The 12,988-nt window shown below is 45.6% G+C and overlaps 1 protein-coding gene across 1 annotated transcript; it reads right to left on the bottom strand.

The window, feature by feature from the left end:
• Window positions 1-5,042: 5,042 nt before the first annotated feature.
• Window positions 5,043-6,598, bottom strand: LOC134965333 (nicotinamide N-methyltransferase-like). The gene is made up of 2 exons (XM_063941805.1): window positions 6,333-6,598; window positions 5,043-5,466 (listed from the first exon to the last, which is right to left on the bottom strand). Exons 1-2 carry the CDS (start codon window positions 6,596-6,598, stop codon window positions 5,043-5,045), a joined length of 690 nt encoding a protein of 229 aa, XP_063797875.1.
• Between the last annotated feature and the right edge of the window lie 6,390 nt (window positions 6,599-12,988).

Raw genomic sequence — 12,988 nt, 5'->3', positions numbered from 1 at the left:
GGACTGAAGGACCTGCCAACGATTACTGACATGTTGTCTACTGCCACTTCATATGATTCTCTCACCATTGAAAGAATGGTGGAGGATTATATGAGTGACCGCATCCAAGTAGGCACGTCAGACAGTCTGTACGTATACTGGCAGGAAAAAGAGGCAATTTGAAGGCCCTTGCACAAACTGGCTTTATTCTACCTAAGTTGCCCTCCCTCCAGTGTGTACTCCGAAAGAGTGTTTAGTGCAGCCGCTCACCTTGTCAGCAATCGGCGTACGAGGTTACTTCCAGAAAATGTGGAGAAGATGATGTTCATCAAAATGAATTATAATCAATTCCTTCGTGGAGACATTCACCAGCAGCAATTGCCTCCACAAAGTACACAGGGACCTGAGATGGTGGATTCCAGTGGGGACGAATTAATAATCTGTGAGGAGGGGGATGTACACAGTGAAAGGGGTGAGGAATCGGAGGATGATGATGAGGTGGACATCTTGCCTCTGTAGAGCCAGTTTGTGCAAGGAGAGATTGATTGCTTCTTTTTTTGGTGGGGGCCCAAACCAACCAGTCATTTCAGTCACAGTCGTATTGCAGACCCTGTCGCTGAAATGATGGGTTCGTTAAAGTGTGCATGTCCTGTTTATACAACATAAGGGTGGGTGGGAGGGCCCAAGGACAATTCCATCTTGCACCTCTTTTTTCTTTCATTTTTCTTTGCGTCATGTGCTGTTTGGGGACAATTTTTTTGAAGTGCCATCCTGTCTGACACTGCAGTGCCACTCCTAGATGGGCCAGGTGTTTGTGTCGGCCACTTGTGTCGCTTAGCTTAGTCACACAGCGACCTTGGTGCGCCTCTTTTTTTTCTTTGCATCATGTGCTGTTTGGGGACAATTTTTTTGAAGTGCCATCCTGCCTGACACTGCAGTGCCACTCCTAGATGGGCCAGGTGTTTGTGTCGGCCACTTGTGTCGCTTAGCTTAGCCATCCAGCGACCTCGGTGCAAATTTTAGGACTAAAAATAATATTGTGAGGTGTTCAGAATAGACTGGAAATGAGTGGAAATTATGGTTATTGAGGTTAATAATACTATGGGATCAAAATGACCCCCAAATTCTATGATTTAAGCTGTTTTTTAGGGTTTTTTGAAAAAAACACCAGAATCCAAAACACACCCGAATCCGACAAAAAATTTTCGGTGAGGTTTTGCCAAAACGCGTCCGAATCCAAAACCAAAACACAAAACCCGAAAAATGTCCGGTGTCACATCACTATACTGAAGGCAGAAGGACTCTCACAGCAGGAAATTCTAATTATGCTCAGAGCATTGAAAATTACCTCAGCTCGCATTTATCACCAAATATGGCAAGCCTATGTTCAATGGTGTAGGGATCAAAAATTTGACCCTTCATTTTTCAGAGTTTCCAGAGTCTTATGCAGGAATGCATAAAGGGTTATGGCTGACTTCCTTGAGAGTAGAAGTGTCAGCATTGACCAGTGCCGTAACTAGGCATTTTAGCGCTGTGTGCAAGAAACGACATTGGCGCCCCCCCCCATGTAAGATAGGGGCAGTGCGCGGCGTAGGCGCGCAAAAAATATATAGGGGCGTGGCTTCATGGGGAAGGGGCGTGGCCACAAAATAATAGCAATTCATACTACGGTGCACAGTAGTCTACATTATTCAAATTACGCTGCACAGTAGCGCCACTACACCAGGTAGAGCCCCTTTTATACATTACAGCAGACAGCCAGTCCCCCTTTTTACACATTACAGCAGACAGTCTCCCTTTTAACACATTACAGCAGACAGTCTCCCTTTTAACACATTGCGGCAGCCAGTCCCCCTTTTTACACATTGCGGCAGACAGCGTCCCCTTTTTTACACATTACAGCAGACAGCGTCCCCTTTATACACATTGCGGCAGCCAGTCCCCCTTTTTACACATTGCGGCAGCCAGTCCCCCTTTTTACACATTGCGTCTGCCAGTCCCCCTTTTTACACATTGCGGCAGCCAGTCCCCCTTTTTACACATTGCGGCAGCCAGTCCCCCTTTTTACACATTGCGGCAGCCAGGCCCCCTTTTTACACATTGCGGCAGCCAGGCCCCTTTTTTACACATTGCGGCAGCCAGGCCCCCTTTTTACACATTGCGGCAGCCATGCCCCCTTTTTACACATTGCGGCAGCCAGTCCCCCTTTTTACACATTGCGGCAGCCAGGCCCCCCTTTTACACATTGCGGCAGCCAGGCCCCCTTTTTACACATTGCGGCAGCCAGGCCCCCTTTTTACACATTGCGGCAGCCAGGCCCCCTTTTTACACATTGCGGCAGCCAGTCCCCCTTTTTACACATTGCGGCAGGCAGGCCCCCTTTTTACACATTGCGGCAGGCAGGCCCCCTTTTTACACATTGCGGCAGCCAGGCCCCCTTTTTACACATTATGGCAGACGGTGTCCCCCTGAGAGAGAGAGAGAGACATACTTACCATCTCCCCGCTGACAGGCTCCTTGTGCAGCTCCCTCGGTGCAGGCAGGTGAGAAGGAGGAGGAGGGACGGGGACTGGAGCCGCAGCAGCGCTATTTCATTGGTAGTAAGCGCCGCTGCAGCAGCCCCCTCTCCTTCCGTATTGACTGCCCGGCGCTGCTGTGGATGCTGGGATGGAGGAACCGCATCCCAGCATCCACAGCAGCGCCGGGCAGCCAATACGGAAGGAGAGGGGGATGCTGCAGCGGCACTTACTACCAATGAAATAGCGCTGCTGCGGCTCCAGTCCCCCTCCCTCCTCCTCCTTCTCCGCTGCCCAGCGCTGCTCTCCTCCTCAGTGCGGCGGTGGCGCACGGCGCAGACTTCAGAGGCGGTATGTAATGAGTCAGTTTGACTCATTACATGCCGCTGGCTGTGCACCCTCAGGGCAACTGCGCTGTGTGCCAAGCCCACTTGGCACACACGTAGTTACGGCCCTGGCATTGACTGTATGGTTCCAAAAGAAAATGTTAACCTACAGGATGTGTGCACTTTTTCCAAGGAATGCGACACTCTCAACCTCCGTTTGTTCTTCCTACAGTGCCTGGGGATTTAAACTATTGCTAAAGGCCCTTCAGGTTGTCCCATTTGAAACACTTGAAAGATTGGATCTTAAATGGTTGACAGCTAAAGTTTTCTTTCTACTGACTTTGCTTCAGTTAGAAGAATTTCAGATTTAGGGGCATTGCTATGTCATCCTCCATTTCTGAATTTTTTTATCCAGATAAAGCAAATTTGGGTATCTTTCTAAGGTGGTTTCTAAATTCCATCTTAATGAAGAAATTGTAGTCTCGGTCTTATAGGGGCCCGACTTTGCTGCGGGAACTGCATCGTTGGACGTAGTCCATTCCATAAGGATTTACATGGATTATATCAGTGCCATCAGAAAGACACATACTCTCTTCATTCTCTATGAATTTCACAAGAGAGGATGGCCTGCGGATAAGCAGACACTGGTGAAGTGGCTTCGGATGAAAATTTTCAGAAGCATATCCCTGTTTCCGGCTAATGGTGGTCATTCCGAGTTGATCGCTAGCTGCATTCGTTCGCTGTGCAGCGATGAGGCAAAAAAAATGGCTCTGCGGCGCAATGCGTACGCGCGGCGTACTATTACAATGAACAATGTAGTTTTACACAGGGTCTAGCGATGCTTTTCAGTCGCGCAGGCAGCCACAGAGTGATTGACAGGAAGAGGGCATTTCTGGGTGTCAACTGACCGTTTTCACTTTCAGGGAGTGTTCGGAAAAACGCAGGCGTGCCAGGAAAAACGCAGGTGGTCCTGGGCGAACGCAGGGCGTGTTTGTGACGTCAAATCAGGAACTGAATGGTCTGAAGTGATCGCAAGCGCTGAGTAGGTTTGAAGCTACTCTGAAACTGCACAAAATTATTTTGTAGCCGCTCTGCGATCCCTTCGTTCGCACTTCTTTTAAGCTAAAATACACTCCCAGTGGGCGGCGGCATAGCGTTTGCACGGCTGCTAAAAACTGCTAGCGAGCGATCATCTCGGAATGACCACCAATGTCTCTGCTCATTCTGCTTGTAAGGTAGACCATTATGGGAAGCACAATGTGCTGTTTCAGCAGAATAGATATGTTAGGTAGACACGTTCTCAATTTACACATTCATTAGACATTATGCCTTGATACCTTTGCCTCTCAGGACGCTGAATTCGGGCGAAGGATTCTCCTGTCTAATCAGAAGTGTCCCCACCACTAAATTGCTTTGGGACATCCCAATGTACCCTGTGGGATACCCTGTGGACCCTGCAGGAGAAATATACGTTATGGAAAGAACTTACCGTTGATAACAGTATTTCTCCTAAGTCCACAGGTTCCACAGGGGTCCCACCCTGACGCACCTGATTTGACGATCCTTTTACTCACTAACCTCTTCCTTCTTGTACGGAAGGGTGTCCATGTGTGTTCTTCTCGCCTGACTAGGGCTCATCATGATCTCCTGCCTTGAGCTTTGGAAAACAACTGATTTGCCTGAGCCAGGAGGCGGGGATATATGGATGGGCCCGCTGCATGCTGGGAGGCCAAAAAGCTTTGACCGTTTGGTGCAGATCCGCTTTCGCTCCACCATATCTCAATGTATCCTGTGGAACCTGTGGCTTAGGAGAAATACTGTTATCAACAGTAAGTTGTTACCATAACATATATTTTCCCAGTATTTCAACTGAAATGGTTAGTAGATATCTTGTAGTAAATCCAAACCATACTCTGTTCAAACTATTCCTTAAAACCTCTGTAGCCTCCGTTCTCATCTTCTCAATAAATCAGAAAGTTGGGGGGACCATTAAGAATATTTTATTGTTTTAATAGTAAATTTAAGTTCGCTGAAGGAATGATTCTTGCTGAGCCATTAGAAGACAAATCACACAGATAACAAATAAATCAGAGAATTCCTAAGGTCACATAAAAATGTAAATACTGATCATATAATTTAATTACTAATTTACCCTGATTTGTCATTGTATTACAGTTTGTCAAGATCTGCTCTATTTCTCAATTTAATGTACTTCCGAGAACTATTTCTCTTTGTGAGCTGCAATGAACATAACTCCCCCAGAATCAGTGAGGTCACTCACTGACTTTGTTTTTATATCATCATAGTGATCAATAATAAACCCTTCCTCCCTGAGAATTTGTTTTGCACTGTTCTCGTCGTTTTTGTAAATGTGGTACCTCTCCTGCCCAACCATGTAATAAGTCCCATTTAAAGCACCAAGTAATAGCAGGTGTCCTCCAGGTTTCAGTAACTTTGTAATTTTCCTCAGATGGCTGATGTAATCATTTTTATCTTTGCAGGTGAGTTCCAGCAGCCAGGCTGTGATGACGCAGTCGGCTTGTGGCAGCACCACCGGGTCTGTGATATTTTCTTTTTCAATGTCACATTTCAGAATTTCTTTTATTGCCGTCTTCAGCCTCATGTCTTTCTCCTCACACTGGTCACTGAGAAATACAAACACAATATAAGTCATTTACAAAAGAGTGGAACTGCATTAAGAAAGTGGTATTTTCATATATACATGGCACGCTGCTTTTGCCCTTTCTTTTTGAATTTTAGGTATTGTTACCTTTTATGTGGGAGTCTATTACTGATAAATTGAAGTGTATTCAGTTGCGTTTCTATAACTTTGCATGCTTCCTCCCGTCATCCTTCAGCAGCCCCGCCGACCCAACCATCCTCTCCGTCCCTATACAGCCGTCTCACCAGCTACCTCTCTGACCACTCCTTCCTTGATCCTCTTCAATCTGGCTTTCGCCCACTCCACTGATACTGCCCTGGTCAAAGTTACCAATGACCTGCTTTCAGCCAAATCTAGTAGTCACTTCCCCATTGGTGTTCTGTCCTTGGCCCGCGTCTCTCCTTCCTGTACACCTCTTCCCTGGGTGCACTCATAAGCTTCTTCAGCCTTTTGTGCCACCTTTTTGCTGATGATATGCAACTATACCTCTCTTCCCCTGACCTCTCCCCCTCTGTCCTCTCTCAGGTATCCAGCTGCCTCTCTGTCGTCTCTTCATGGATGTCTGAGTGGTTCCTGAAGCTCAACATGGACAAAACGGAACTCATCATCTTTCCTCCTATCCAGAGTCCCCCCCCCCCAATATTTTTATCACTGTTGACAACACAATCGTCTCCCCCATTCCCCAACTCTGCTGCATGAGCGTCCGTCTTGACTCCTCCCTCTCCTTCACCCCCCACGTCCAATCTCTGTCTCAATCCTGTCGGTTCGAGGAATGCAGCATAGCTCGTATCAGGCCGTTTTTCTCCAAGAGTGCGACTGAACTTATTATCCTCTAACTGCTCACCTCACCGCTTGACTATTGCAACATTCTCCTCCCATTCTTCCATCTCGCTCCACTCTGATCTGTTCTCAGCTCCATAGCTAGACTTATCTTCCTCTCCCACCGCTCCACATGAGCCACTTCTCTTTGGCAAAACCTGCACTGGCTCCCATTCCCCTCCAGAATCCTCTTCAAACTCCTCACCCTTACATACAAGGTCCCCTCTAATTCCACTGCATCTCCAACCTCCTCTCCCTACATACTCCCTCCTGCTCTCCGCCCGGCCAGTGACCATCGCCTCTCCTCACCCTGGTCACTGTAACCCATGCGCAAATCCAAGATTTTGTCTGCACTGCCCCCCTTGACTGTAACAAGCTCCCTCGCTCTATTAGACTCTTCCTCCTGTTCTCACAGCCCTCTTCTCTTGCACTTCAATTGCAGTACTCGCCTACTCAGTGACTATTTATACCTACATTTCCTCTCACTCGTGACCGTATATCTCTTCCAATGGCTGCCCGCCCCTAGTAAGTATGCTGATTACTCCTTTGCTTCCTTATATCTCAGCTGTATTGTGTACTGAGGACTGTGGTGCTCAGAGCCGGCCCTAACCAATATGATGCCCTAGGCAAGATTTTGGCTGGTGCCCCCTAGCACTGCCACTAGTTCTGCAGGAGATGCCTGGCATGAGTCAGCTGGCAGCTCTGCTAATGTTGGGCGCCTTTGTTTATGAAAATGCTACTTATTTGCTTTACTATGTGCCTAGGGTGCACAAGCAGCTTCTGCTGATTAAAATGATATGCAGCATGCCTATATTCTGTGTTCGACTGCGGCTGTATCTGCATACGAAATGCTACTTTACAGTGATTTCCAGGAATGCACTGCAACATAGCATTTTGTATGCAGATACAGCCGCAGTCACACACAGAATATAGGCATGCTGCATATCATTTTAATTAGCAGAAGCTGCTGGTGCCCCTAAGCACACCAAATGCCCTAGGCATTTGTCTAGTTTGCCTATGCCTAAGGCCGGCTCTGGTGGTGCTAATTATTACCTGTGCTCTGTTTTAGTTTATCTGTTTCTGTAATATTAAGTTCTGTGTACCCTGTACTGTATTGTTCTAATGTGTGTCATATGTGCGACGCTGCAAAACACTTGTGGGGCCTTATAAATAAAATGTAATGATTACACTACTCTTCCCTTAGATGCTTCTTATTTTTTTTTTATAATAATTTTTATTCATGGGATCACAAAAACAAACTGATACCAACAGACAGTGGTTACAGCATATTACGTTGCAAATAAGGTATAATAGTTGGTAATTATAAAGATAACCAAAAAGAACAGTGATCCATTTTTGACCCAGAGAGCGGGTAGTATAAAACAGAAAAGGTGGCAGTCAGTAGCGCAGCTAACCGACTAACATTGATAAGTAAAAATAGAAAGAATTCGAGAAGAAAGAAAGACAGAGAAGAAGAGAGAAAAATAGAGAAGTAAACAAAATAGGATAGGGTAGAGTTCCCGGGAGGGTCCCATCAAATATAGTATGGGGCATCACAAGTTAAAAGGTGAAGGGGCATGCTGGAAGGCCAGCCATGGGCTCAATATTTTATCGAATGACTTAGAGGAGCGGTTTATGATGCTAGTCATGTAGTCCATGCGGTAAACGTACCAGATACAAGCAATTATAGGGGGTAATTCTGAGTTGATCGCAGCAGCAAGTTTGTTAGCAATTTGGCAAAACCATGTGCACTGAAGGGGAGGCAGATATAACATGTGCAGAGAGAGTTAGATTTGGGTGTGGTGTGTTCAATCTGCAATCTAATTTGCAGTGTAAAAATAAAGCAGCCAGTATTTACCCTGCACAGAAATAAAATAATTCACCCAAATCTAACTCTTTCTGCACATGTTATATCTGCCTCCCCTGCAGTGCACATGGGGGGTCATTCCGAGTTGTTCGCTCGGTAAAAATCTTCGCATCGCAGCGATTTTCCGCTTAATGCGCATGCGCAATGTCCGCACTGTGACTGCGCCAAGTAAATTTGCTATGCACTTAGGAATTTTACTCACGGCATTTTCATCGTTCTGGCGATCGTAATGTGATTGACAGGAAATGGGTGTTACTGGGCGGAAACAGGCCGTTTTATGGGCGTGTGGGAAAAAACGCTACCGTTTCCGGAAAAAACGCAGGAGTGGCCGGAGAAACGGGGGAGTGTCTGGGCGAACGCTGGGTCTGTTTGTGACGTCAAACCAGGAACGACAAGCACTGAAATGATCGCAGATGCCGAGTAAGTCTGGAGCTACTCAGAAACTGCTACGAGGTGTGTAATCGCAATATTGCGAATACTTCGTTCGCAATTTTAAGATGCTAAGATTCACTCCCAGTAGGCGGCGGCTTAGCATGAGCAAATCTGCTAAAATCCGCTTGCGAGCGAACAACTCGGAATGACCCCCATGGTTTTGCCCAACTGCTAAAAAATTTCCTGCTGCGATCAACTTGGAATTACCCCCATAGACTGCATGGAAGGCTGGATAGGGTTTTTCCAATCTGCAGTTAGTTGACATGTCGTTGCAGAGACTATATGACGCAGCAGTTTATTTTGAAATTTTGTTAGTGTTGGCAGGCTTAAGGGGGAGGAGAATGTATTTAGGGTCGGAAGGAATAGAAATCTGCAATAAGCTAGAAATAAAATTAATCACTTCCCTCCACATATGCACTATTTTAGGACATGACCACCATATGTGTAGGAAAGAGCCCTCTGCGCCACATCCTCTCCAACACCTATCCGACGTGTCCGGGTACATTTTGCTTAGACGAGATGGTACATAATACCATCTGTATAGTAATTTATAAACATTCTCTTTGATTCTAACGCAGATGGAACTAGACGCCGCGTTATCCCAGGCCTCAGACCATTCCTCGTCAGCTAAAGCCGAGCCTAGGTCTGTTTACCATGCTCTCTCATGAGGATCACGCTGAGAGGGAGTGTCTCCAGTGAGAGTAGTATATAAGAGGGAAATAAGGCCCTTGGTTGAGTGACGTCTGAAACACATAGTCTCAAACGTGGTCAGGGGTCTGCTAGAGAGGACGCGGCCCAGTGAGGAATGAAAGTGTCTGAGTTGTAAAAACTGATAAATATATCTGGAGGGAATATCAAGATTTTCTTGAATCTGAGTAAATTGAGGAAAGCTAGTGTCCCTGGTGATATCATTCAGATATAAGATACCTCTATCCTGCCAAGGAGCAAACAATGATCTATTTGTACCAGGAGGGAATGCAGGGTTGTGTAATATTGGAATGATAGGGGATGGGGTTGGGGCCAAGCCGTATTTCCTATTGGCAAAGTCCCAAACCGTTAGTGAGCGGGAAACTATGGGGTAGGATGATACATTTCTAGGGCGGGAGGGTTTAGAAAGCCAGAGAAGAGAAGAGAGAGTAGAGAGACCTAGTTCGGCAGCTTCTATAGATACCCAGATCCTTCGAGATTCAGGATTGCATCATTGTACGCAGTGCGAGAGCTGTGTGGCTAAATAGTATCTTCTAAAGTCTGGGATGCCTAGGCCACCACTATATGTGGGGCGCTGTAAAAGTTTCAATTGTACTCGGGGGACGCTTATTAGCCCATATGAATTGTGACGTGTGAAATTGTAAGAATTTAAAAACGGAGGAATAAATATCGGAAGGGTCTGGAATAGGTAAAGTATCCGAGGGAGCATGTTCATTTTCACTGAGTTAAGCCTACCTATCCAGGAGACAAAGAGGCTAGACCAAGAAGACAAGTCTGACTTAATTCGATCTAAAAGCCTAGGGAAATTAGCTTGGTAAAGTTGATGATGGCTATGCGTTAGAAAAATACCTAAGTATTTAATCATTTGCCTGTGCCATTGAAATGGAAAGGAATTCTCTAAAGAGAGCTTAGTCGGTCCGGGGATATAAAAATTCAATACTTCAGTCTTACCTGTATTAAGTTTATAACCTAAATGTTTAGAGTAGAGGTCTATCTCAGAAAGGAGCGGCTGTATCGACTGAGATGGGACTCCCAAAGATATTAGGACATCGTCAGCGTATAGCGCAATTTTATGTTCAGAAGGGCCTACCCGCACTCCAGCTATATCTGTATTAGCTCGGATCCTTGCTGCCAGCGGTTCCATGACCAAGGCAAATAGCAATGGGGAGAGTGGGCATCCCTGTCTGGTGCCATTAGTGATACCGAATGTGGAAGAGATGAGGCGATTAACAGAAACCGTGGCAGTAGGGGATCTGTAAAGCGCCGAAACACCATCTAGGAATTTGCCAGAAAAGCTCATCCTCCAGAACACTGGAAAAAGCGAAGGGCCAGGAAATTCTGTCAAAAGCCTTCTCGGCATCCAGTGCTAGCAACAACGAGGGTAGCTTTTGTTTATGGATAGAGTAAATCAAATCTATGGCTCTCCTGGTATTATCGGAGGCCTGGCGGCCAGAGATGAAGCCTACTTGGTCCGGATGTATTAATTGTGTGAGTAGGGGAGCCAAGCGGTTGGCTAAGATTTTAGCGTAAATCTTAAGATCTACGTTCAGCAATGAGATCGGGCGATAGTTAGAACATTGCGTTGGATCCTTTTCTGGCTTCGGAATCACAATAATGTCGGCTTGCACAGTTGCTGACGCAAATGAAGCTCCCTCTAAAACACTATTAAAGAGCGAGGTAAGGTAAGGAGCCAATTCCGTATGGAATGTTTTGTAATACTGAGCGGTAAAGCCATCTGGGCCAGGTGCAGCCGACGACCGCATAGATTTGTTAGCGGCAACCGTCTCTTCCAGCGAGATATCCGCATTAAGAAGAAAAATCTGCTGCTCTGTCAGATATGGCAAGGGAGTATCAGATAAGTATGAACATGCTCCCTCCGGACCATCGGAGGGAAGAGGGGGGGGGGCAGGGAGATTATATAAGGAGCTATAATAGTTCTGAAATTCCTCCACCATCAATTTGGGATCATAAGCACCCAAGATGGCTGCTGCACTTGGTACCTATGAGGGTGGATTACACAACCCTTGGAAGTTATTACCCAAAATGCCTGCACCAATCCTGCATTATGCTTTCTGTGGGCTTAAGGTTTTCTTTTATGTCTGTGTTGCTTGTCTATTGTTGTATTACTCAAATCCTCTGTATCATGTGCATTGTTTTTGATGTCTGTAAAGCGCCTTGAGTCCTGTTGGAGAAAGAGCGCTATATAAATAAAATTATTATTATTATTATTATTATAAGTGAGTGCGTTTAACATAGTAGAGTGTAGTTTTTCTATCGTTCCCATAGTTCGCTTACCTCTTAACTTATTGGCTAAGAGACTATCTATTTTATCTGCTTTGTCGTAAAAATTTTGGCGGAGCTTCTGTAGTATAGCTGCCGCCCTTCACGATAAAAGGGTATTTAACTGATCCTTGAGGGTATTTATCTGGGAGAGTAGGGAGTCACATGGAGCAGTTTTATGTTGGGTTAAAAGCGCAGAAATTTGAGATTCCAATGAGGAAACTTCCTGTGCTGCTTTCTTACGTATGGCTGAGGCCTTGGACATAAAATGACCGCGAGTAGTGGCTTTATGTGCCTCCCAAACTAAACTAGGAGAGACTTCTGGGGAGGCGTTTTCCTAAAAAAAAAAAATTCAGGTTCAGTTTAGTGTCTGAGAGAGTGGAGGGGTGCGAAAGAAGGGTATCATCAAGATGCCATGTATGGGTCTTATTAGTGGTTCTATAGAAATCTACCAGGATATAAACCTCCGCATGGTCCGTCCATGAACAGAGAGTGATGCCTGTGTCAGAAATCAATGTTGAGAGTGAGTGAGACACATGTATCATATCTATTCGATAGTAATGTTGATGAGGCGCAGAAAAGTGGGTATAAACTCTAGCGTTGGAGGACGCCATGTGTCTTGTAAATCAAGCTGTGTGAGGGAGGATATTAATGTGAGGGCGGCTTCAGTCGGAGATGCTTCCTTCTTATTTTTGGGAGGAGTAGATTTATCTAAGGAAGGATCAATCACAGTATTAAAGTCCCCGCCTAAAATAATGTGGCCCTGCGCTACTCTAGTGAGACGCAAAAAGAATGTGCGGAAAAAACGGGATTGATCTTGATTAGGGGCATATACAGACACAAGTGTTAGAATTTCAGTGCGAAGCGTACCAATCACTATGAAGTATCGGCCGTCAGGATCAGCTATGGTCGTAGTATGTACAAATGGAATGTTACGGTGGATCAGTATAGCTACCCCTCTTTTCTTACAGTCAGCAGAGGCAAAAAAGGTTTGGGGGAATTGCTTACCATGAAGTTGAGAGTGTGTACCGGTGAAATGGGTCTCCTGAAGGAAAACTATATCCGCCTTCTCTCTCCGACAGGCGGATAACATCACTGTACTTTTCTTGGGAGAATTAAGCTCATTAACATTTATAGAAAACAATTCAAGTGCCATGTGATACCAAGGAATAAAAGAGGAACAATGAAAACCCATTCCGGGTTTGGGGGGGGGGGAAACAGGGGGAGAAAGGGTAAACAAAATAAGCTCAGCACAGTAGTACAAAACTAGTCGGAATATTTAACAAACGTTAAAGCTTGGTGAACAATATGAGAACCTATGACATGCACTTTAAGAGAAGTAAGGTGATAGTAAGAGTCTCCTCCTATCAGGAGACACAACCCTAAAGTATTGGGGACT

Source organism: Pseudophryne corroboree, chromosome 10 (assembly GCF_028390025.1).
Source record: "Pseudophryne corroboree isolate aPseCor3 chromosome 10, aPseCor3.hap2, whole genome shotgun sequence".
Lineage (NCBI taxonomy): Eukaryota > Metazoa > Chordata > Amphibia > Anura > Myobatrachidae > Pseudophryne > Pseudophryne corroboree.
This window is presented reverse-complemented; position numbering and strand designations above follow the sequence as displayed.

What these genes read in the sequence shown, in the direction of transcription:
- LOC134965333 (XM_063941805.1), bottom strand. Translation starts at nt 6,598, where the DNA reads ATGGTCACTGGCCGGGCGGAGAGCAGGAGGGAGTATGTAGGGAGAGGA. An exon ending in AATGTTGCAATAGTCAAGCG is followed by an intron (nt 5,467 to 6,332) that starts GTGAGGTGAGCA and finishes TGTATTTCTCAG; the next exon opens with TGACCAGTGTGAGGAGAAAG.